The sequence below is a fragment of the Cyprinus carpio genome, chromosome B5, assembly GCF_018340385.1.
Source record: "Cyprinus carpio isolate SPL01 chromosome B5, ASM1834038v1, whole genome shotgun sequence".
Taxonomy (NCBI): domain Eukaryota; kingdom Metazoa; phylum Chordata; class Actinopteri; order Cypriniformes; family Cyprinidae; genus Cyprinus; species Cyprinus carpio.
The window spans coordinates 27,415,795-27,442,107 of NC_056601.1; the positions used below are offsets into that span (position 1 = coordinate 27,415,795).

General features: G+C 36.0%; 1 protein-coding gene across 5 annotated transcripts in view; it reads right to left on the reverse strand.

The window, feature by feature from the left end:
- Positions 1-2,471: 2,471 nt before the first annotated feature.
- Positions 2,472-26,313, reverse strand: part of LOC109079802 (disks large homolog 4-like) — a 159,698-nt gene continuing 135,856 nt past the window's right edge. For 4 of the 5 annotated variants that reach the window (XM_042725123.1, XM_042725125.1, XM_042725120.1 and 1 more), the window contains 16 exons: positions 25,142-25,278; positions 24,646-24,790; positions 24,376-24,514; positions 23,358-23,414; positions 20,891-21,047; positions 19,627-19,729; positions 18,651-18,765; positions 17,809-17,985; positions 14,462-14,504; positions 13,513-13,543; positions 13,321-13,368; positions 10,620-10,721; positions 9,440-9,612; positions 9,242-9,354; positions 8,504-8,595; positions 2,472-6,145 (listed from right to left, as the gene is read on the reverse strand). In XM_042725123.1, the coding sequence (XP_042581057.1) occupies positions 6,039-6,145; positions 8,504-8,595; positions 9,242-9,354; positions 9,440-9,612; positions 10,620-10,721; positions 13,321-13,368; positions 13,513-13,543; positions 14,462-14,504; positions 17,809-17,985; positions 18,651-18,765; positions 19,627-19,729; positions 20,891-21,047; positions 23,358-23,414; positions 24,376-24,514; positions 24,646-24,790; positions 25,142-25,278 (1,739 nt within the window). In that variant the 3' untranslated portion in view covers positions 2,472-6,038. The remainder of the gene's footprint in view (positions 6,146-8,503; positions 8,596-9,241; positions 9,355-9,439; positions 9,613-10,619; positions 10,722-13,320; positions 13,369-13,512; positions 13,544-14,461; positions 14,505-17,808; positions 17,986-18,650; positions 18,766-19,626; positions 19,730-20,890; positions 21,048-23,357; positions 23,415-24,375; positions 24,515-24,645; positions 24,791-25,141; positions 25,279-26,313) is intronic. The other variant, XM_042725122.1, reaches the window with a different exon arrangement.

Sequence of the window (26,313 nt, forward strand, 5' to 3'; positions counted from 1 at the left end):
ACGCTAACCACAAACCATCAAATAACAAATAACACTAATAACCCAAAACAACAACCACAAAAAAACACAAATACCACAACCAGAGCTACTTTTGGATATACACGGATGGATGACGTATGTATGCAAATCCCCGCCAAATCCGTCCTGACAGCTCTAAAGTATAAATCATAATTATTCTTATATCAAAGTGTATTTAAGTAAAGACATGTTTTGGAAGATGGATTTTTGCACTCTTTCTTTAACATTTTATTTTTAATGAGAAAGATATCTAGTGTGTTTTTAAAAGGCCTGTATTATAAATCAATAGCCTAAATCACTGACAACAACAACGATAATGAAACGAAAGACAAACTGTAGGAACCATTTTTTTTTTCTTTTGTATTTAGGATAAAGCCATTTGCTTACCATCTTTCATTTTACTGTTCTACTTTTATACAAGGTTCATTATAAATGTTCATTTCTTCAGTTCTTTGTATCTCAAAGGAACAGTAGGCCTACTCCCAAAAATGAAAATTTGATTTAGTAGAATCATTCTCACCATCATGTTCTTCCAAACTCATATGTCTTTCTCCTGTAGAACACAAAAGGAGATATTAGGAAGAACGACAGTTCACTCTCCTCGTTCACTGCTCGCTCTCATAGTATGGAAAAAAATTATGCTATGAAAGGTAATGAAGAATGAGGCTGTCAGTACATAACATTCTGCCCAACATGTTTTATGTTCTATTGAAGAAAGGAAAGTAATGCAGGTTTGGAATAACATGAGGGTGAATGAATGACAAAATTGTCATTTCCAGGCAAACTACTCCTTTTGCATAATTAGATTTCCTTAATTTTGTTGATGAATACATAATAACAACACTAGTTTAAGACCAATCCCCAATCTGTTTTCTTTCATATCCCTGCACAAGTTTGTTAGAAAACACCATTTCATGTTCCTCACTCTTTATGTTTCTCCTTGACCCCTTTTCCAGTCTATACTCCAGTCATCTCTCTCTCTCTCTGTTCCATTCACATTTAGTCTGACTGAGAGGCATGACTGAATGCTTTCTGACAGCCATAGCTGATAAATAAAGCAATTGACAGTCTGAATGCTTCCCTCAGGTGAGACTCAACACACACACACACACACACACACACACACACACACACACACACACACACACACACACACACACACACACACACACACACACACACACACGTCCAATCCGTCCTTCACACTGTAATCTCACCATATGATTTAATTTCACCTACTGTTCTGTTGCGCCCCCCACCCCCCACACCTTGAGACATCTGCTTGATTTAAGTAGTGATGATTTGCATAAACCACAAAAATTCTGTTTGTGTGTGTGTGTGTTTTGCAGCTAATTAGGTTTGACCGCACTGATAGGTTGAAAGCCACATTTTGGCCGATAATTCATCCATCGTGCCATGAAGGTTAGCAGCAGCCATGAAAAACACTCTCACACAGGTTACTGTATATCAGGGCGGTAAGGAAGCATCTTTGTTGTTCGACTTCCTCACGGGAAGAGGGTGCAACCCCCTTAGCTGATGGAGAGACAGACCGAATATATACACATTCAAGTTGAACATAGCTGAGCAAGCACAGAACAGACTTTTTTTTTTCAGGCCTTTGTTGAGAGTAAATTAAATAAGTATCAAATAAATATAGATCCAGTTGAGCTGGTTTTCAGAAGAGGCCTGGAAAATTCTGGACAGCAAAAGTGCACAGCGAAGTTGACAAATAGCTCGACAGCTCACCCTGCTGGCTGGTACAACGGTGACCTTATGATACATGGTCAGACTAACAAACTAGTCTGACTATTGCTCTTAATATTGTACATGTACTTCTGCAAATTGCTTAACTTGACTTTCCATTTTCTTTGCAACCCATTTCTTAATTGGTTGATTACATTTAAATAATTCTACTAATAACAACGGCAAAAATGTATGTATTTCCATGATAATAAGTGATATATGAATGATAGATGTTTCTTCATCAAGACAGATTTGGAGAACTGTAGCATTCCATCACTTGCTCACTAATGATTCCTGCAGTGAATGGGTGCCGTCAGAATGAGAGTCCTCAATTCAGAAGAGACGGTTTTTTCACTGAAGGAAGTAATATTTTGGACAGAGGAGAAAATATTTTTAGCTAGAAATAGTTAAAACGTCTTGATGGTTTTGTTTTATAAAAACATAACTTTTCAATTCACAAGATGTTAATTGATGGACTGGAGTCATTACTTGTGGATTTTTGTGTTTTTATCAGAGGATCCATTGGTGAGCAAGTGATGTAATGCTACATTTCTCTAAATCTGTTCTGATGAACAAACAAACTCATCTACATATTGGAATACAATATGCATACTGCAAAAATAGTATGCATAGTATGGTAGTATACAACTGAGATCACAGCCAAACTGTTATTACCCATTCACACCATAACAAAAGCTTCAACAGAACACTTTTTAACATAATTCGTTTTATTATTTTTGTAGCTAATTTACAACAAGCATCTCACTGAAATTAAACATTTGTATAATCTGATACTGTCATTGGTAAATCTCTCTTTTAAGATAAATCATTTAAATATACTTTGCATCAGATGGCATTGTTGTATTTTCATAATTCTTCTTTTTTTAATAAAAGCAATATGTTCAATCTGTTCAGGATAATTAGAATAATATGTTATGGCAAATACAAATCGATAAAATACATTTGATTCTTTCAAATAAATAAATAAATAAATTAAACTCATAATTCATTCTAGTAAGAGTGAAGTCATATATTTCTCTTGGTAATATATTGTGTGTGTGGTGTGTGTATGTGTGTGCACATATTTGTGCAGCTCATACAAACCGCAATATACACTATTATTTTTCATTTCTCATGTTGCCAATAATATGATTTGGGAAATTTATTTATGGGCTATGTTTATAAAAGTATCAGTATGCGTGCAAGTTTAGTTTTTTTTTCTTCTTTTTTTTTATTACTATTATTATTGTTATGTAATTTCACAGTAAAGTTTAATTTTTAGTTTCAGTTTTCACATTTGATTGTGTGCAGCTCCACTCTGGAAACCACAGCAAAAGCGTCTCAGTCTTCACACAAAACCCCAATGTAAACAAAGCAGTAAACAATGAAATAATTATATAAAATCTATAAATAAAAATAACGGCAAGAAAAGAACTGTCACTGCACTCCAAACACATGTAAATATCGAAATTCAAACGCAAAAAGTCAAAAAGAAAATGAGTGAAAGAAAACAAGCCACCAGATCGCTCTGTATTCCTCTGCCTTCTACCAGAAACCCTCTATTGTTCATCACATCTGATCAAATCTTCCCTTTAATAAGTGCAAATGTGTCTCACTTCATCTTCTTAGTAGACTTTTTTTTGTTTTTTTGGCCTGACACAAAACGGTGCCAGTTTTTTCGATCACAATAGTCTCAATCAAAGTCTGTTTCCATAAATCACCATAGTAATGCTCATGGCATTGATTTACAGGAAATCTCACCAAATCAAATGCAAACCCCTGGACCGTGTTCTGGACAAACCATTGCTTTCATCCTTACTTTAGACCTTGAATATGACGCCCTCTGAGCTCAAAGCACCGTATCGATTTTTACCGCATCACTGTCACGGCACAAAATGGTAAAAAAAAAAAAAAACAATTTATCATTCTGCCATTCTCATGTCAGCCAGGGTTGAAGTGGGCGCTTTGTCAGCCCTCACAGAATTATGGGTAAAATTGCTTACAAATGAGTGTTTCGCTCTGAGAAGGGGCAGTTGGAGGCAGGCTTGGATTGTTAAACTTAGCTAGCTAAGCTGATTATTCTCTGGCATTACAGCCATTAATTTATCTCATCAAACATAATGAACCCACGATCGTATTCCAATAAAGCTCCAGCATCATTAAGACCCGATCCTCTTCACTTCGGTGATGGCAGCATCATCGACCCACCAGTTAACTGGTGTGATGATGTCCACTGACTGGCCATTGAGATGCATCAAAGTAGCCTCATTGGTCTGATTACAAGAGTTAATTATAATCTGATACACAGCATAAAAAAACTTTGTACAATACACCATTTTCCTGATAGTATTTGTGTGTGTGTGTGTGTCCGGAGAGTTTAGAGATGGGCTGAATGAAAGGCCAGTAAGGCTACGTTCACATTGCAGCTGAATGGGAATTTCGTATGAATTGCTACGATGTAGACTGTACGATGTTTTTTTTGTTTGTTCTTTTTTTAGGAAAAATCCACACCTAAACTTAACTATCAGTAGGCTGATCGCACAAAATTGTATGAATGGGTTGGTACAAATTCATTCGAATTAGCCAACAAGTCACCAAAACATAAAATAGTTACAAATTGCTGTGAGATTATGCTGTATTTTCTGATGACACCACAAATACATACACGTCCCAATGCCTTCACTAACAACTATCCTGAGCTTATATGAGAAAAACATTCTCCAAAAAAAGGGCCACTAACAAAACATCTACTATTCTACAATGAAATATTTGAGATTTAAATAATTTGTAAGTTATATTTCATCAAAATAAGCTACTACTTGTCATATAATGCTTGGTTTACCTTAAGACAGAGAACAGTGAAAACAACCACTGACATGAAGGAAGGCAAGGTGTTAAATAAATAATATATAATAAATAAATAATTAAATACCCCAATATAATTACTGAATATATCATTTATAATAATTTTTACAAATTCATTTAAATCAATAATTTATATATAACGAATTGGATTATGGTGTGAACGTAGCCACTCAGCACATGAGTGTGATCTAAACTGAAATCCTGTTTAAAAAACGGCGAAAATATTACATTTAAAGCGGTTTGATAATTTACCGATGACTTCAAGATCTAAGCATGGCTAAAATTTGTTACATTATGAGAAGATTATGGAAGAGCCCGATATTGCACATTAAAGAGCAGCCTGGAGTCATTGTGTTTGAGAGCTGTGGAAATAATCCAACCCAGCAAATAAATTTCAGCTCAAAGGAAAACATCAATCTGGCTGTTGCAAGAAGATCCAAATAGAAGAAGGCAAACATTACAAAATCTATGTTGGCGTGTGTCTAAATGTGCATGTTTACATGTAAGCGCAAGAAAATCAAAGAAAACAGAACCCGGAATATCAAGTGTGTGGCTTTCTATGATGTGCAGAATGAAAGTCACAGTCTGCGTCTTCCTGTTTTCCTTCTTTACTATCCATTCAGTGTGATGAACTAGCTGCAAACTATTTAAGGGGAACATTCGAAGGACTGAGGCAAACGTTTTAGTTTCGCCAGCTCGGTTCTTCCTGCATTTCAGGAAGCACTCGTCAAGTACTTCAAATTTCTAAAAGGAATTAAACGCCCTTGATGCTGATAACTGTGGGTGAACGTCAGTCTCTGAGTAGTCGTAATATCGTTGATATTGAAGATTTCAGCGCATTATTTGTATTGATAAATATACTTTCATATTTCAGTTCAATTCTCCTTTAGTACTGTAAAATGAGCTCCTTTAATCAGGAATAGCTCTTGAACGTCTCATTCCAGTAAAAGCCAAGGCGGTCGCTCATCTCTCTCCACTTCCTGTCTTGTTCGGAGAGAGCAAGAGGGAATCTGACAATATACAAAATTTCTTTGTAGCATCCCAGTTCATGGCAGAGTAAAAACAGCTCACCAGTCCTGTGTGAAAGGACGTTATTCAGAGAGAAAGCCAGAAAGAAACAGAGAAGGACTGAGAGAAAGGCAGAGAAAGGAAGATAAAAGCAGAAAAAGGAAGTTACAAAGCTAGGAAAAGGAGGAAAAGAGAGGCAGATGTGGTGTGGCCAGCTCCTGTGCTGTTCTCCACTCCATCATTTCCTGGTGTCTCTGTGACTTCTCTCCCTCGCTTTCACTCTCTCCATCTCTCCCTCTCTCTCTCTGTCTGTTTCTCGCGAGTTCTACGAGTCGGAGCTCCACAGTTTAGGGCAGGCAGGCCAAATGGTGACTGGGCGAGGTGGTCTGGCTCTGGGTGGACTCTCACAGGCGCTCCCTGGTGGGAATCCAGATATAAGGTCCTGACTGCTCCTCAATCACAGTTTTCACCTTATGATAAACCTCCTCGAAGCTGTCGCCCTCTACGATCGCTGCAATACAAAAAAGAGAATGGCAAGGAATAAATCACTGCAGGATTTACTTGAATAAATTATGCAAACTAGGGATGTAACGATTAACTGCGAGCCGGTTGAAAATCAATTCAAATATGTGACATTTCAAATCGGTTGAGATGCTAAACAAATCGCGATTCAATTAGGGGTAGGAGTTTATATGAATGTATATCTGAGGGGAACTTACTGTCTTTAGAGAACCTTAGATGGAATTTTTTCTTTTCACCTTGCCTCCCTATAATGCATATTAAAGTTCATATGTGCAGCACTGTTTTGTTTACAGCGGACACCAAGGAAACACTTTAAGTGCCACCTGCTAGCAGAGTTTGAATCTGCGTCTCTTTCAGCTCGTCTGCTGCATCTGTTTCATGCAGATATTTTTTATGTATAGTTTCACAAAATTGAAGTCAAACCATTCTGTTTTTGCCTTAAAAAATCAAAAATGTATGCATGTATGTAACATCTTTGTTTGGATCATGATTAAAATGCAGTGGTTGCCTCTAATTTTAAATGGAAAAAACACAGACAAAGCCTTATTTTGTTTATATGAAGAGATTTCTTTTATTTGTGTTACTTTTAAAATTTCAGTTTAGTTTTGTTATTTACATTTACATTATATTTAAATTTTGTCATTTAGCAGACGCTTTTATCCAAAGCGACTTACAAATGAGGACAATGGAAGCAATCAAAACCAACAAAAGAGCAATAATATGCAAGTGCTATATTAGAATATTATTATCAGTGTTGGGCAGTAATGCATTACTTAGTAACGCGTTACTGTAATTTGATTACTTTTTTTAGTAACGGAGTAATTTAACGCATTATAATTTTCAAAATAGTAATTATAGAGTATAGTTACAAGCCGATGTCTCTATACGTTACTGCCATTACATTGCAGACAGAATGCAGTGTTTTATAATCTAGAGATTGTATAAAGGATGTAGTACACGCACTGTCACGCAGATGGGTGAGTGCTGGTGCGGGTGGGTAGACGTGTGTGCAGGATGTGGGAGAATAAAAAGATTCACAGGACTCGCATGTGTGATCTAAACTGAACTGAAATCCAATGGACATGTAAAAACAGCAAAAGTATTACATTTGAAGCGGTTTGATAATTTACCAATGACTTCGAGATCTAAGCATGAGCAGGATTTGTTCATTATGAGAAGATTACGGAAGACCCCGATGTGGTACATTAAAGATGTGCAATATCAATGAACCTTGAATGGACATCATTCTTGCAACACAAGCACAATTTTTTGTGTAAAATTAAAAGTTATGTGAAGCAGTTATAACTTGCTGTATGATTGCAACAGTCAGAAGAATTGCAAAAACTGCACCTACAACCACAATTAACTACGGCAGTACTCTTAAATTGACAACTTTGTACCATATCTCCCTCTGAAAGATGCATATTAGTAGCTTTCAGCAGTAATATGTATATTTAAGGTACTGCTATAAACCTTTTCCGAGTACATAAGGTACAAAGATGTCCCTTTAAGGATACTATTGTACAATTTTGAGTGTATGTAACAATTTAACAAATTGTTGCATTAATGTGACATCTGTGTATAAGTCAATAATCTTTTTAGTGAAATAGTTCATAAAACTTGCATAAACTGTCCAATTATTGCAATGCTCTGTTTAAATCAGGGGTACTTAACAAGGGGCCTCTGGAAATTTCCAAGGGGACATCAATATGTCTTAAAATTATTTAAAATATTATATTTGTCATCTTAATAGACCTCCTCAACAACCTTTTTTTCTTTGAAGAATAAGGGTCACCATGGTCTTGGAAAACCAAGATATAGGAGGACTAAAAGGGCCTTTACATGCAGCCTGATAGCAATCACATAATTTACTATGTGGCACAAGCCGATTGGCTTCTGCTGATTCTGCAGCCAATTAGATTGCTTGTTCAATATTTAAATAGTCTGGTTCATTGTTTGTTGTAAGCTGGTCCTGCAACGCACATGCATCTCAAACCCTCCACCTTCCCAGCTCCACCTGTCTAGATCTGCTACGGGATTTATGTATCCCTATTCATGCAGCAACAGAATATTTTATATGCTCACAGCAGCACGTCTGTGTATTTATTGTCAATAGCAAGTCCATACGTGCGCTGAAGCAGCAGCATGCGTAGCAGATCCAGTCCGCCATGACCAAATACAGTACGTTAACATTGTTTATTCTAAAACTATTCCGAGAGTTGTCATGCTTCAAATATATAAGTGTGATTTTTAGACCTGGTTTAGTTACAGTAGGTATTGCTCAGTAATTAATAAATGTGAGAGTTTTCCTCCAGGCAATAGAGGGCGACGTGTGAGACTGTCTTACCAGAGAAGCATTCCAAGAAATCTTGCTCCAGTTTAATAGCACGGTCCATACCCTTCCTGGCTTGTTCCTCAGTTAGACGTGTGTTGATCTCTCTGGATAAAATAACAGAAACCCCATCAAATGTCAGTTAAACTTTGTTTTTGTTTTTATTAATTTTTTTTTAACAGTGTTGGGGAAAGTTACTTTTAAAAGTAATGCATTACAATATTGTGCTACTCCCTAAAAAAGTAACTAATTAAATCCATTACTTTACTTTTGAGTTACTTTTTAACCCTTTCACACCAAAAATGAAATGAATACGCCTCAGGCTAAAGGAAATGTAAATTCACGTCTGTACAGTAAAGGCACTGCTCAAACCATTCTGAACTGCATGAAGAATAGGAAGCAGGAATAGGACACGCTTCATCAATAAAAAAAATTAAATACAAATATTACGTCTATCTAAAGTTATTTTTTGTTTATTAGAATGGCTGAATTGGATCATCAAAGGTCAGAAGCAAAGGTACTGGTTAATACAATGGGATTAAATACAGAAGGGATATTTGTGTTTTTTTCGTGATTATTGCAAGTTTTTGTCATACTTATATGTTACTTATTTGAAAAGTAACTTTCTTGTAAATTAAAAAGTAATGCATTACTAGTTATTCTAAAAAAAGTAATCTGATTATGTAACGCGTTACTTGTAATGCATTAACCCCAACACTGCTGTTAAATGTGTAGTTGTTTGTCATTTCGTACAGGACGTTCTCCAGTGATTTGGGCCGTACGAAGATGGCGATTGGGTGAAGCTGTGCAGCCTGTAGCCTGCGAACTGCATTTGCGGACACATCCAGAATACAATGCTTTCCCTGCTGCTCACAAACACAGAGATATCCATATTAAGATTTACACAAATGATACATAAGTTTATTACTTTGTCCAAAACTCAGATCTAACCTGTTCCGCCACCTCTCGGACGCTCTGAACGCTGGTTCCGTACAGGTGACTGTTGTACTGGCCCGCCTCGATGAAACGATGGTTCTGAATGTCTTTCTCCATCTGTTCCCGTGATGACACAAAATGGTAGTCCCGCCCATCCGCCTCATATTCCCGCTTGGGTCGTGTCGTATCTGAGAAGAGTGATGACATCATCTTGTGAGTATGATATCAGTTATGCTTAATGTGACAGCTGTGTTTAAAAGCTCTTTATTGAGCTCTTTACTGCTTCTTATAAGTGAAGAACTATTCACAGAAAAAATCTGGGAACTGATAAGTTTTTTCAGATACAACTGTGACAGCAAGATTAGATTAAATATGTATAGGGCCTTATAAATTTCCACAATGTAGAAAATGTGGACAGAACCATGAAATCATAAAAATGGAATTTGGCAAATTTTGGATGAATAAATCAAAAGTAGGGCTATCTGAAAAATCATGACATGGACTAGTGTTTGTGAATTGTAAACCCATTTAAATATGAAGTCTGTGGGAATTAATAGTGCGTTTTGTTGGTATACACTCAAGCAAGTGTGATGCTCGTCGTGATCTCAACGTCTGCCGTCTCTCTATATGAAGACATGGACACATGAACTTTATTTCCAGAGCTGCAGTGAGTTACTTATGAGCATTTCACTTGATTAACAATAACCCTCTCTTTAAGGAAGGAATTTTAAATCTTAAAAGATGAACTACTGGGCTAATATTTTAAGCCTTTACTTGATTACCCCCATTTTTGATGATAAATGTGAGTTAAATCATAAATCAAAAAAGAGACATCACAGAATTTCTAGAAAATAAATAAATAAATAACTATTATAAAAAAGTTAAAAATGTAATTAATAAATTGTTGTCAAATTGTATGTTTCATTTCAATTCACTTTTTTTTTATTACTAAAATGTAATTTAATCATTAAAATGGCATCCAGAACAATAAAAAAAAACCTGAATTCAGTGGAAAAAAAAAATTGCTCAAGGATACACCTCAAAATTTGATTCCTCAAAGCTCACAAACTTTGCACCCTAACTCCCGGAAATTGTGTAAAGCCAAATCAGATTTTTGGCAGATGTTTAGAAGGCTCTTGTCTTCTTTGTGAGCAATATGCATCTGAGTGTGACAACAGAGTTGAAGAATACTTACGAGGGACACAAGATCCAAACTTGTCTGGGAACTCAGACAGCAGGTCATCATTCACTCTGTCCTTCACCGGGCCCAGAATAATGATCGGCCGCGCGTAGTGCACTGAACAGGATGAGAGACACGAGAGACTATGTAAGTACAAAATGGAAGTGAAGAGAAATAATAGCAACAATATGAAAGATCAGTGGCTCAGTTCCCAACCCCAGTAAGCTAATTACAAAGACCACTTTTCTAGTGCTGCAACAATTATTCTACATCATCGACAATGTTGACAGTAAAAAACTGGCAACAAATATTTTTGTTGTCAAATAATCATTTGATCTCATATGACCCAAAGTAAAGGTCTGCAATAACGCGGTTTGACCAGTGTGGCACTGTAGCGCAAGACTGTAATAAAGCACTCCACGATGCAATCCAACAGAAGAAGAAATGCTTATGACACATGCAAATGAATCCGAACCAGCAGACTGTGGGAAGGTTTTACAAAATTACAAACAAAAATATCTGTCATGTGCAAAGTCCCTGATATTCTCACGGCGGAGTTCTTTCATTCTTTGGTTAGGGGTAAAAAGAAGTATGATATCCACAAACAGTGTTAGCGAACATCCAAACGCAGTAGATAGAAGTGTTTAGATGCATGTGCAATATGTGCTGCGAGCTTTCCTCTCAATAACCAAGTAAACACACAATAAAATGTATAGAGTTGGAAAACAGCAGTTAAGAAAGCATCTCATCATAGCAATGTGGATATGTTTGTATGAGCTCTGCAATTAGCACTACAGTAAAGTCACATTTTAACCAAAGTATGTTACCAACATTTCATGAAGACCTTAAAGAATCATATCAAGCTTTACAGTATTAAACATGATAAAATCATATCAGTGTCCTTTTCTGTTAGAATTACAACTTGGGTTTTCTGCTATAAAGCAGCTCTGTACGTATATTAATATGTATAAAATACAGTATGTATAACTCAATATTTTAACAAATTGCAATATCTAAATAATTAAAGTCTACGGATTAATTGGTGAAATAATTGAAGATTAGTTGATTACTCATTCTAATAATCACCCTACATATTTCATACTCCCCACAGAAAAACTGTTTTTTGAACATATTATTCAGTAACGAAAAGTATCAATAACAGTACTACCCTACAAAGGAAAAAGACCTTAACTCACTAGAGTGTGAAACTGAGAAAAACGACTTTAAAGTTTTTTACTTGTCCAGCCAAATTAATTATAGGTAGGAAACTGGAAATTTAACAATGAGATGTTTAAGTAATGAAAATTATCTACATTAAAAAAATTGTGAGCTAAAACTTGATTTTTACCCCTATTTTGAAGTTAATGTACTCTGAGAAGTCACACCAAGGCAAAAGGCAGTAACTTCCACATTATCAATATTTGGTTGCTGATCACCATTTACAAAATCGTTATAGTAACACCTGTATAATATCTAGTGGACATGGATATCTCATATAGGCTACTGCATATAGTAATGTGACTGTATTAATGTTTTTTTCTTTCTTTCTTTTTTTTTTTTGATCGTAACAAGCAGACTAAAAGTAAAACATGAGTGGATACCGTGGATACCGTGAATTTATTTGCTATGCTCAGTAACGTAAAAGAATGCTAGACAGCATAATTGCTTTTATATTGACTATGAAATAGCCTAACCTAAAATAGCGACTTGTGGGTTGATGTGAACGCCAACAAGTGGGAATAATGCTCAGAATGATTGTGGATTAAACTTCTCCGATGACGTTCATCACCATGGATTGATTTTATCAGGTTACAAGAAAAGGTAGGATATGGATTTAATTGCGAACTGTCAGTAAGCTACTGATTTTATGATTGATCATGCTAGCTACTGCATTCGAGTCCACACTTGTCCAACTAGAAGTGACAGCCTGGTGAATAATCTGCATTACAAAAAGAAAAAATCTTTAAAGGTTTTTCACGATTACATATTCCTGCCAAGATGTCTTGTCTTTACAGTGCTTTGTTATATGAAGCTGTTTGGTAGAACACGATCTATCTAATTAGTTTGTGTAGACTGTAATTAAAATGCGGCAGACTTTAATGGACAGTAAAACAAAGGCAGAACACCATATTACTCAAATCCGGCATTGTAACTTCATATTGACGTGCGGCTAAACAAAGTTAGAACGCCATAACTCAATTTTAGGGTTCCAAACATAGTGAAAGCACCGTTACTGGTGTTATACGGTGTTCTGCCTTGGTTTCTCTGGGGCTTTTTGAAGTTACGGTTGAGACGACCCATTATTTTCTCGAAAAAACAACGAAATTGACTCAAGATAACTATACACATGATAAAGGATGTCTTGAATGTCCCAAAAATAGCAGCAACTAATTTTCGACAAAAATCGAAGTCACGGTCTTTGGCCTTTGTATGGCAGAGTAGTTACATCTAATAATATAATGTTTTACATCAAAAGTCAAAATAAAAGAATCAGATTTCAGCATTAGTGTGCTATTTGTCTTGCTCTAATCTGTGCTACTTGTTTGAGTGGTTGCTGTCTATAGAGTGTCTGAATTGAATCACATACAGTATTTTATTATTTTATTTAGGATGCTGCCTATATAGACCACAGAACGCAAGGCATCTCACTAGGGTTTGGATCAGAGTCAGAGTATAAAATGACACAACATGTGGTGACTCAGTCGAGTTATCCAACCTTCCACTTGTGCAACTGTCTCGTAACTCCGTACTGACTCTTCCCTTCCTGAAAGACAACAAATACACATGCATCAGTTTCTGTTTGTAGTTTGTATGTATGTATGTATGTATGTATGTATGTATATGCAACAACAACAAACATTTAACTCTGTATCAGTATTCAGGGCTCTACTGTGCGGTTGTAACTCACCCTGTGAACCTATACTGTCTCGACTTCGGTCCTGTCAAAAGGATATAGAGGGTACAATCTTATTAAATTGGTGTACACTGTTTCCTGCATCAGTTTAGATGTAAACATCCAGCTATTGTAGCATTTGTCATGGCCTAAAGGGGTTAACAGCCAATAATAAAAGTGTATGGGAGCTCCCCCCAAGTCCTGTCAGAATGATTATATTTATGAGATGAGCAACTGAAAAATATTGTTGTGAAAAAAGGTACACTTTAGTATACTTTAAAACTTATACAATTTACTAATACAGAATAACATATTTTAAAAGATCATACTTAAGTGTGTACAGAATGTAATATTTTCATCAAACAGCATGTTTATTGTAATTAGATGAAAATGTATTATAGTTTAAAGTCATATTAAAATGCAGTTAGCTGAACTTTAGAGCGCTTTAAAAACAATAAATAATTACTGAAATATGGTTAAAGTTTACTGCTGTACTTTACTGCTGTACTGATGTACTAAAAGCATCTGTGGTAAACTAAAATATACAGGTAAAAGAAAGCATCTATGGTAAACTAAAATATACTTTAACATCATTTCTATTGAGGCTCGTTTGTATATCATTGCTGAAATTCCCAGGTAAAAGATATGAAGCTTAAAACATTCATTTCCCAGGAAAACCTAGAGAGAGCACCTAGCAATCTACAGCAAGCACACTAAACTCAAAACAAAATAAAAAACAAAAAAGAATCTCAAAGAATTCAGTGCTTTCATGAAACAACTGCTTGATAGACTCCCATGGGCTGCAAACACACACCGCTGCTACTCTAAACACATCACAACTGATTATAGAGAAGAAAAACATATCTCATAGGAGAGCCGGCAAATGTTTTTGGAGTAATTTAAAGGAAAATATTTGAATGGGATGAATTGCAAGCAGCTGTTTGTGTTTTAGCAAGGATCTTACCCTTTCTTTTGACTTCAACCGCGACCAGTCTTTTCTCTCAACCCTGGAAGAGAGATTGATTTGAATGAATGACAGAAGGTATATCTAGATACACATATAAACAGGAATATGAACACCAAGCGGGGAATTCCACAAAAATGAAAAAATGCAGTTCACCATCCTGTAAGTGATTCTGAGACTTTACCAAGACAGCTACAGTAACATGACTGTATGATATTGCTTAACTATACCATATCTTACAAAAAAAAAAAAAAAAAAGAATTTTCCCCTGAAAAATCTTACATTTTGAGGGCATGCTAACTGCAATATAACAGGCTACATCATGCAGTGAATGCGTGGACTCTCGTGGTGTGTTTTTGTGAAGTGAGTGACATACTGAATAATGTCATCTCACACATTGTTAAAACAGCAATTAAGATATTATCATAGCCGACACGTATCCCACACCCCTGGTGCAGAAAGCACCTGGTTAAACTGGATTCCAGGTGGCAAATAAAATAGTACATGCAAAAATGTCACAAATGTTTAGTGAATTCATCCCATATTCTTATGAGATTATAGCCATAAAACATATATGTTAACATGAGACTGGTATAATAAAAGCTCTTATTTCTGTCATGACAGTGTAAAGCAGATAAACCTGGTTACTTCTGCCTGATTCATACATGAATACCAGAATGTGATGTAATGTTTTCCTTTTCATGAACTTTTATAATGTTACAAATATTTGTATTTCAAATAAATAAATGACAACAAATAAATGCGGAAAAGAATCCTGAAAACCTTAATGTATCACGGTTTTCACAAAAATAATAAGAAGCACAACTTTTTTTTTTAACATTAATTATTTAGAAGATCCTTAATCAGAAAAGCCTCTTGAGCATCACATCAGCATATTAAATGATTTCTGAGGGATCATGTGACACTGAAGACTAGGAGAATGATGATGAAAATTCAGCTTTGTATCACAGGAGGCTCATTCTATCATTTAGGGTACATTTAATTTTTTCTAACCTTTTTTTTTTTTTCAGAAATATATTTTATCCATTAAGAGAATGCATACTATATTTTGTGCACCACGTGTCCTTTAAATTGCAGTTTTTACAACATTCGCTTTTTGAATTAGGTAAGTCTTGAGTTCAAAATAATGAATGGACAATGTCAAAAAAAGTCAAGATTGTCTACAATAAATTTATTTCTACAATCTAAATGCTTTAGGTAAATATATTGAGTTTAAATTTAATTTTGTTTTCAATTAAGAAAATATTTCATTTTACTCATGTCCACAAAAATTCTGCCAACTTATGTGTCTAGCATCACGAGATATAATGTTCTTCTGCAGCAGACATTTTTAACATATTATGGTAAATGTACTCAAAATGGTTTATATATTTGATCTCCAGTCACCTATTGTTAAGGTGTATATTAAAATAGCATTTTCTTGACCAGACATGGCCTGCTTTAGAAATAACAAGTTAAAATTATGAAATTGTCAACTAAGTAAACCCATACACAGTTGACAAACTCACCACCAGGGAAAACACGATTTTCTTTGTAATATCAAAATGATGTTTAATGATTAAACTTGGCAACTAAGAAAAGATACAATGATAAAATATAGAAACGAAAAAAACAATAGTTGTTTTATTGAGAAATCATATTGTTTTTGCATTTTTTTCAAAATGTACCGTGAATGTGAAATGTACTATAAATTATAATACTGAAAAATAAAAGAATTACAAACATTTCATATCCCAAAACATGTTATTAAAGGAACAAATCACCCAACGCCCCAAGGAAGTCAGAAAGATTTTTTAACATTACATATGCTGTCACCAGAGCTTAAAAGTAGTATTAATCCCAGAACTTTTTTTTAAGGGGTCACATCCCCAGGCGCCGCAGCATAAATGGCTGCCCACTGCTCCAGGTGTGTGTTCACGGTGTGTGTGTGTTCACTGCTGTGTGTGTGCACTTTGGATGGGTTAAATGCAGAGCACGAATTCTGAGTATGGGTCACCATACTTGGCTGTATGTCACGTCACTTTTTTTCACTTTATACGACGTTGCTTAAAAGAACATTATTTTGTGTATTTGGTGTAATGCAATGTGTTTAATGCAGTTTAAGGTTAAAACAACATATTGTTTTCCACATACTGTACATTTGTTTCTCCTCTATGCCCCGCCTTTTTGAAACGTGTCGATTTTTACAAAGCTCATCATTCAGAAAAGCGAGGTTTGCTCTGATTGGCCAGTTATCCAGTGCGTTGGGATTGGCCGAATGCCTCAAGCGTGTGAAGGAAATGTTATGCCTCTTAACGTACTGTGATGCCAAGTCCCCCCCGCGCCGTGGCAAAACCAGTAAAACCCATTATAAGTGAGGCATTTGCTGCATCTAGTGAGGACATAATTACTGATTATAATGACTTATACTGTCTTTTTACGCGTTGTGTATCGCGCTGCGTAAACATAAAACCATGTCTTGATATGTGATCAGAGAAATGACAAACAACAACAAGCGCTACTCTACACTGATCAAGACTCACATTTGAATCATCAGTGGCAAATTCTTTAAATATGAAAATTTACTTACAGGCTGTGAGTCAGACTGTCCTTGCAAAGTTGAAACTGACCCACTTTATAGAAACAGACACCGGCATTGTAGGCTACTCTCTCAGGAAACAGTATAAAATGCGCAACACACATCTGAATATTTGGTTTGAACTGTTCCGGAACAGCGTAAATACAACTTAACCACTGATTTCTAGTTGTCCTCTTTTGGAAGGTCAAACAAAGTAGTTTAGCTTCCACAATGAAACACACATCATCTCCATGACATGGCAGCAGCAACAATACTACAGCGACAATCAAAGTCAAAGTTCTTTCTTTGCATGAACATTTGGGCGGCGTTATGCAAATCTTCCCACATCGTGATGTAGACATGTGGGGGCGTGTCAGAACAAGTGTGCTTGTGCTTGTCTCCTAACTTTTGACTCTTAACTTTTATGAAGAATATCTCTTTGGATTTGAGACTTTAGTCTTTGCAACTTTACAGATCTTCTTTATGCACCAAGAGCTTGTAACACTCCGAAGAGACAGGAAAATTTTTTAAATTGCATCATATGACCCCTTTAAAATGACTGGAAAGAAATGTTTGTGGGGATAAACGTCTCTAGAGCACATCCTTGTATCAGTGGGTTAGAATGAGAGAGAGAGTTAAAAGCTAAAAAGCCTCTTTAAGCTGCTTGAATATTATTTTGTTCAAGGACAACAGAGCAGATAACACAAGAGAAAGCAGCGACACACACACACACACACACACACACACACACACACACACACACACACACCTCCTCTTGCTGGGGATGAAGCCGACCTCCTCCTCATCCCCCTGTGGGCTGACTCTGCAGGCCTGCCACCACTCCTCATCTCCACAGTCCAGAACACGCAGCACATCTCCAAACTTAAAGCCCACGGCCTGACTCAGGAAACCACAGTCTGCTGTCTTATCATAGTCAAACAGAGCCCTGTTAAACGACAGAGAGAGAGAACATATGGGGAAAGGAGAGGATAAAGGAGGACAGAGAGAGGGGGATGGGGGTTCAAAAGGAAAAACATCAAAGGAAAGCATGGAATTGGGTTGAAATTGAGAAACACAGACCCTTTATTTTTGGCCTTTTTTCATTTTTTTTAATCATTGGCTCTGTTCAGAATGAAACACTAGCCTTCTGCTTTCTGCATACTGTGCAGTGTGGACTATGTTAAACAGTATGTAGTATGATCCCTTTATGTTGTAACTCAAGAGATGTAAAAATCATGGTATATATAGCATACAGTTCATTCGTCACACTGGAGACGGAAGGTCAAGTTGAGTGCAGTGGATTATGAGCTGCAGTATATGCAGTGTGCTCTGCTTATGACCATTTTGCCAAATGTAGTAGGTTATCTAGGAAATCCACCCTTGTGAAAAAGAAGTGTGCTTAACTGTATTGAATGTGCACTTGCAGTGTATTTAAAATCTTATAAGTATATTTAAAGACTTTAGAAACTGTATAAATGAAATAAAATACCACTTAAGTGAGAGTTCACGTTCATGAATGTTTCTTAACATACTTATGTGCACTTTAAAAAGTGTACTTTGAAATGTTGAATTTTTTTTTTTTTGTAGTTGTAGTGTATGTCGTATGTTTACCTGATATAAAATCCTCGTTTAGGGTTACTTCGTAATGTAGTTGTTCCAGAGCCCATACTGCTGTTCATCAGCTGCTCTCTGAGGTCATGAATTTTAGCTTCAAATCGACTGTACTCTGAACAAACAAACACAGATGTTATCCAACACTGCACAGCACGTAAGAGCTACATTCATGAGAAATCAACCATTTGTGTCAGTTTGGACACTGATGTGAAGTGTGTGAGAGTCTAATGTTCACCAGAATTCAAAAGTTTGGGGTCGGTAAGAATTTCAAATGTTTTTGAAAAAAAGTCTCTTCTGAAAATGAAATGAAATATTTTTACCATTTAAAATAACTGTTATCTGAATATATTGTAAAATGTAATTTATTCCTGTGATCAAACCTGAATTTCAGCATCATTACTCCAGTCTTCAGTGTCACATGATCCCTCAGAAATCATTCTAAAATGCTCATTTATAATAAGCTCAGTAATTATTATTACTCATTAATATAAATGTTGAAAACAGTTGTGCTACTTCATATTTCTGGTGATAATTTTAGGATTTTAGAATTTCAGGATTCTTTGATGAATAGATTGATTAAAATAATAAAAAATGTACCTCCCAAATGTTTGAAAGGTAAAGTATACAGAGGCTTTTGAACACTTACGCCAGAATTAAAAATGTATAAATGTATTTGTCTTAGGGGTGTAACAATACACCCAGCCATCATTTTTGTGTATCATTAGACCCCAAATTTGCACTATATAACAAAATATCAACAAAGTTTGATTTATTTTAAAGAAATAAAGCACTAGTACATTATTTTGCAGCTCCTAAAAAAATAATTTTGCACTGTCCATTTTACGTGCATTTGACAAGTGTCAGCTTTGGACCCAGAGTGTAAGACAGTTCAGTCAGGTGTGTGTGTGTGTGTGTGTGTGTGTGTGTGTGTGTGTGTGTGTGTGTGTGTGTGTGTGTGTGTGTGTGTTCTGACCTTCTGGTCTGTACTGAGCAATGATGGTTACAGTCTGTCCTGCATTCTTCAAGGCAGCTGCTGCTTGTTCATGTGTAGCTGCCCGCAGATCCACGCCATTCACCTGAGAAACACATGCATATCATTACAATCACACATCTCACACATCACTACAGCCTTAACATATTACTGTAACATTACTGCACAACTATATATCAACAAGAAGCAACAACAGCAACCACATTACACCATTATCAGAACTGCTGCATTGCAGTATTTCTTTTCTTTATTGCATTTTTTAGATCCATATATGCTGGCATGAACTAATCCAAACAGCTCTTAAAGGGACAGTTTACCCAAAAATGAAGATTCTGTCATTAATTCAACATGTATGAGTTTCTTTCTTTTGTTGAACACAAAAGAAGATATTTTGAAGAATGTTGGTAACTAAACAGTTGGCGGTAATGGTTGAGTTCCATTCTATTTGTTTTTTTTTTTCCATACTATGGAAGTCAATAGCTACTGTAAACTTTTTTGGTTACCCACATTCTTCAAAATATCTTACAGAAGAAAGAATCTCACACAGGTTCGGAACAACTTGAGGATGAATAAATGATGACAGAACTTGATTTTTGGGTGAACTATCTATCCCTTCAAAAAACATCCCAATTGTTACTTAGTGCAGCTTTTCAAATAATGGATCTGGTTAACGGAAGAAAAAAAGGTTGGGTACGACTTGAGGGTGAGTAAATGATGACATAATTTTCATTTTAGGGTGAACTATCCTTTCAAACTACATAATATTATGACAATTAACATGCTCAGCAATACTGTAAAAATGCACAGTATGGGAGTATAAAAATAACTATTCCATATACTGTATATACATTGTTATATACTGTATGATTTTTGGAGTCAGTGAAATTTTTAAAATGATTTAAAGAAGTATCTTATGCTCAGCAAGGCTGCATTTATTTGACCAAAAAAAAATAATAATAATTTGTCTTTAATTGTCAGGTTTACATATCTATGATACATGGACAAAGATGATTGTCAGGATTAATGGGATGAAGTCTAACTAATCATTAAATATAGTGATCTACTGACCAACATGGCTATTATTAAACGTAGTTGTCAGGGACATCATTTTAAATTCTGTACTGATTGCACCTGCTGGTTTAATCCCCACAATGCAAAAGCTTATGTGAAAACAGAGCCTTTCATTTCAAACTGCAATTATGCTTTTCATGCATGAGCACATGTGTATGTGTTTGCATGTTCTCACACTTAAGATCTGATCTCCTTTGCGCAGTTCTCCGCTCAGGTCTGCAGGGCCTCCTGCCAGGATGAAAGAGATGAATATTCCCTCACCATCCTCCCCTCCAACTATATTAAACCCCAAACCTGTCGATCCTCTGTGGATCACAACACGCCTCGGGTCCCTGTGACACAAGATAGAGTGAAGAAATAACAGAAGGTGAAGATAAATTACAAAAGAATTCCAGGATCATAATAATCGTTTCACTGAACCTGAAACAGCAGCACAGTGCTGTCAGTCAGATATGGTGAGTGATTAGATGCACATTTATGCTTGTAAGCTAACATTTATTAATTTATTATTATTATTTTTAAACTGTTGTTGATTTAGGTAGTTGTTTTAGCTAAAGCATGCTCTTTTATTAAATCAAGTATAGAGCTTTTCACACTGTTTCAAAACAGTTTTACTGAAAATCAGATTGTTATTTCTATAATACTTTATAATTTCCAATTAGCAGTTTTATGGCTCGAAGACATGAAAATAAAATAAAATAAAACATAATTGTGACATTTTATCTCAAAATTGTATTATTTTCTTTTCTCAGAAAAGCAAATTTTACATCTCGCCATTGTTACGCACAGTGCTCAATAATAAGCGCATGACAACGAGGCAGAATCAGCAAAATATTTTAATAATAATTCCACAAGGAATCTCAGGACATCACAGGAAACACAACAAAAAAATCAATAATCATGACAGCAATTCTGAGAAAAAATGCCACAATTTTGAGATGTAAATTTGCAGTTGCGAGAAATAAAGTCTCAGTGTAATGACAAAACTAATATAAAATGATTAATTTTGTGTTATAAGCTTCTGGTTATATTGCCCACATTTTTTTATCAGGAAGCTTCTAAATAAAAAAGTAATTCCATAATTCTTTAGTCCTTCAGTCCCTGGGTAAGGAAGCCAGAGGAACAGCAGCAAGGAACGAAATTAAACACAGTAAACATTATCTGCTCTAATTATGAAGAAAATCTATGTAAATCTGCCGAATTGATTTAAATAAGGTTGCAATGCATTAAAAAGACCTAACACTACACTTTTATGTGTAGTTTAAAGCATTGACTTAAATATTGGTTGACCACACACATGTAAAATGATGCAATGCAAAGAGCATATTGGAAGTGCAGTGCTTAGGTGCACATGTGGAAACACACTAGCAATATAATTTTCCAAACACTATTCATGAAAGTTACTGAAACGGATAACTCATTTTTTATATGCATTTTTTTTTTTTAAAAGTCAGGCCCTGCTTGATTGTCATTTGTAGACAAAATGTTGGGGAAAAAAATGTAGACAGACAGGCAGAACTTGATCTCATCTTGAAGGATTTACTTATCGACTTACTTTTGGTTAATGAATTTGCCATATGCCTCTGAATTAATATTTTAACTGAGTAATATAATGAACTGGTCACCACCTTTTAATGTGTAGCACTAACTAGGCTTCTTTGAATAGCTAATAATTAATAAACCATAAACAATAATAATTATTATTTAACATAACAGCTTTTGGGTATGTTATTTGGTCTAATGGGGACTCTGTAGCTATGTGCTTAAGAAATATTTTTAAAAATGTTAGCATTAGGGCTTTGTGGTTGTATGTAACTGGAGAAACCAAACAGGAAGTGTCACTGATGTCATTTTTGTTTAGTGAATAAATGTACACATATTGAATCCGTAAGATTCAAAATAAGCCCTCAAAACAATCTGGCATACAATTTCTGCTGTTGTTTGCATCATAGGTGTGACCTGAATCTAAAATTCCATTTTTAAATTCTGCTGCTGATTGAAGGCAGGGTTATTATAGTTAAAACTATAACCATTAAAAAATGTTACTTGAAATAAAAGAAACATGAACTGATATACACTCACCTAAAGGATTATTAGGAACACCTGTTCAATTTCTCATTAATGCAATTATCTAATCAACCAATCACATGGCAGTTGCTTCAATGCATTTAGGGGTGTGGTCCTGGTCAAGACTGGTCCTGAACTCCAAACTGAATGTCAGAATGGGAATGAAAGGTGATTTAAGCAATTTTGAGCGTGGCATGGTTGTTGGTGCCAGACGGGCCGGTCTGAGTATTTCACAGTCTGCTCAGTTACTGGGATTTTCACGCAAAAGCATTTCTAGGGTTAACAAAGAATGGTGTGAAAAGGGAAAAACATCCAGTACGCGGCAGTCCTGTGGGCGAAAATGCCTTGTTGATGCTAGAGGTCAGAGGACAATGGGCCGACTGATTCAAGCTGATAGAAGAGCAACTTTGACTGAAATAACCACTCATTACAACCGAGGTATGCAGCAAAGCATTTGTGAAGCCACAACATGCACAACCTTGAGGCGGATGGGCTACAACAGCAGAAGACCCCACCGGGTACCGCTCATCTCCACTACAAATAGGAAAAAGAGGCTGCAATTTGCACGAGCTCACCAAAATTGGACAGTTGAAGACTGGAAAAATGTTGCCTGGTCTGATGAGTCTTGATTTCTGTTGAGACATTCAGATGGTAGAGTCAGAATTTGGCGTAAACAGAATGAGAACATGGATCCATCATGCCTTGTTACCACTGTGCAGGCTGGTGGTGGTGGTGTAATGTGTGTGGGGGATGTTTTCTTGGCACACTTTGAGGCCCCTTAGTGCCAATTGGGCATTATTTAAATGCCACGGCCTACCTGAGCATTGTTTCTGACCATGTCCATCCCTTTATGACCACCATGTACCCATCCTCTGATGGCTACTTCCAGCAGGATAATGCACCATGTCACAAAGCTTGAATCATTTCAAATTGGTTTCTTGAACATGACAATGAGTTCACTGTACTAAAATGGCCCCCACAGTCACCAGATCTCAACCCAATAGACCATCTTTGGGATGTGGTTGAACGGGAGCTTCGTGCCCTGGATGTGCATCCCACAAATCTCCATCAACTGCAAGATGCTATCCTATCAATATGGGCCAACATTTCTAAAGAATGCTTTCGGCACCTTGTTGAATCAATGCCACGTAGAATTAAGGCAGTTCTGAAGGCGAAAGGGGGTCAAACACATTATTAGTATGGTGTTCCTAATAATCCTTTAGGTGAGTGTAAAATAAAATAACATTTTCCATTTAAAATTAGTTTAACTTGATGTACTAAAATGAAAACTAAAACTGAATGAAAAATCAATACAATACATAGAGAGAGATATATAAAAAATACTAAAAATTATAAAATTAACACAAAATTATTACAATTGTAACTACATTTTTTAAATTAAAATGGAAACAAAATATAAAAATAAAATCTACTTCAAAATGTTAATAAAAACTGTAATAATAATTTATTACAATACTACTACATACACAGTACTAAATAACACTGATGCAAGGAGATGAGAGCTTTGTTTCAAATTTATTTGAACTCAGTGATTGTGCAGAAACTGCTGTATCATGAGCTTCAGCGTGTTACCTGGGTAAGTCGTCATCTCCCATCAAGCCATGCAGCACAGGAGAAAAGTGGCTTGGTGAGGTGGGAGTGAGGGCTTGTGGGTAATCCGAAGCCAGGAAGTTTGGATGTACAAGGTCTGTGTCCAGATGCGGAGAGTACGCTGAAGGGTGAGCACACACAAAGGAGTGAGTGAAAGCTGGATTTACCACTGATTCTTTATAGAGTTTAGCTTGAAACATAGATTGCAGTGTTCTTTCTGTGAAATAGCGCTTCTGTGTGCTGTATACTCACTGCTTGTGAGGTCTGGTGGGTTGTAGTTGTTGGTAAGGAACAGGTTGTTTGGCTTTGCCACTCTGAGGTAGACTACCTCTGCTGTGTTCTTCAGTGTGCCCACCGCATCCTCGTGCATCACATCCTCCAAACACACATTATTCACCTGCAGATGCAGAAATGCACCTAATTGTTTTGGATGTGCACTTGTAGTATACTTAAAATCTTAAAAGAATAACCTGAAAAAACTTTACATGTAGATAATATAATATTAATAAAATAAAAGTGTACTTAAAGTGTACAAAGTAAACACTACAGATAGATTAACTGATTGCTTTTTCTACTGCATTCTAACGTGCACAACCTGCCTGTAGTTCCTTCTGTGTGCAGCAGGTGGCAGCATTGAAGAGCCAGTGCCACACAACAGCACAGCTACAGCTATGATGTTGCTTCAGTCTAATACAGACTATCTTTCCACGTGTCAGTCCTCATTAGTGATGTATATGTGTCGTCTTACCGCCAGTATCTTATCGCCTATCTGTAGACGCCCGTCCTTATGAGCCGCTCCTCCCTCGATGATCTTTGTGACATAAATGCTGTTGTCTCCAGGGATGTGCTGGTTCCCCACACCACCCGCTATACTAAAGCCTAGCCCTGGGACAATAAAGGCACGAGTGATATTTCTCTTTATAAACAGAACTTTCAGTTCTCCGTTATTTGAAAAAAGATGCACTAAGTTTTCTGATAGTTGCAAAACCACTTAAAGGGATAGATAGTTTACCCAAAAATGAAAGTTCTGTCATTTACTCATCCTCAAGTTGTTCTGAGCCTGTGTGAGTTTCTTATGAACTCTTCTTTGAAGAATGTTGGTAACCAAACCAGCCACTGACTTCCATAGTATGGGAAGAAAAAAAAATACTATGACTATGGAAGTCTGAGGCTAACGTCAACTGTTTGGTTACCAACATTCTTCAAAATATCTTCTTTTTTTCATACAGGTTTGGGACAACTTGAAGGTGAGTATATAATGTTGAATTATGAATTTTTGGGTGAACTGTTCCTTTAAAAAAGGGCAATAGTGGCTACCGCTTATTCTATTTATATATACAGTGCCCTCCATAAGTATTGGAACAGTAACAACAAAATTGCTTTGTTTGCTGTGGAGTGATTAAATCATTTAATGATATTTGCAAGACATTTGCAAATATGATTAAAATATGAATATGAGACAAAACTACAGAATGTCACATTTTATTATTAGCTGTTTCAACACATACATGTTTTACCAAATAAAAGGACAGCACTTTTAGAGGTCTTCCAAATTTCTTTTGTAAGCATAAGTATTGGGACAGATGAACTTAAGGCAGATGTAAAAGATTAAAAGCAATTTTTTTGTTGTAGATCCCTTGCATGAAATCAGAGCAGTGAGTCTGCGACCCATAGACATCACCAGACTCTTGGTTTTATACTTTGAAATGCCAATTTCAACTGTTGCTTGTTTTTGGGAGTTTCTGCCTTTAGTCTTCTTCAGCTAGTGAAATTCTGGAGATTGATATATATATATATATATATATATACATACACAGATATTTGAGGATTTTGAGTGTAACGAGACCGACTCGATTACATCATTCACTTTGCTTCATGGGACTAGGTTTTCCCTTTCAAGCTCTTTTAGCAGGATTTACT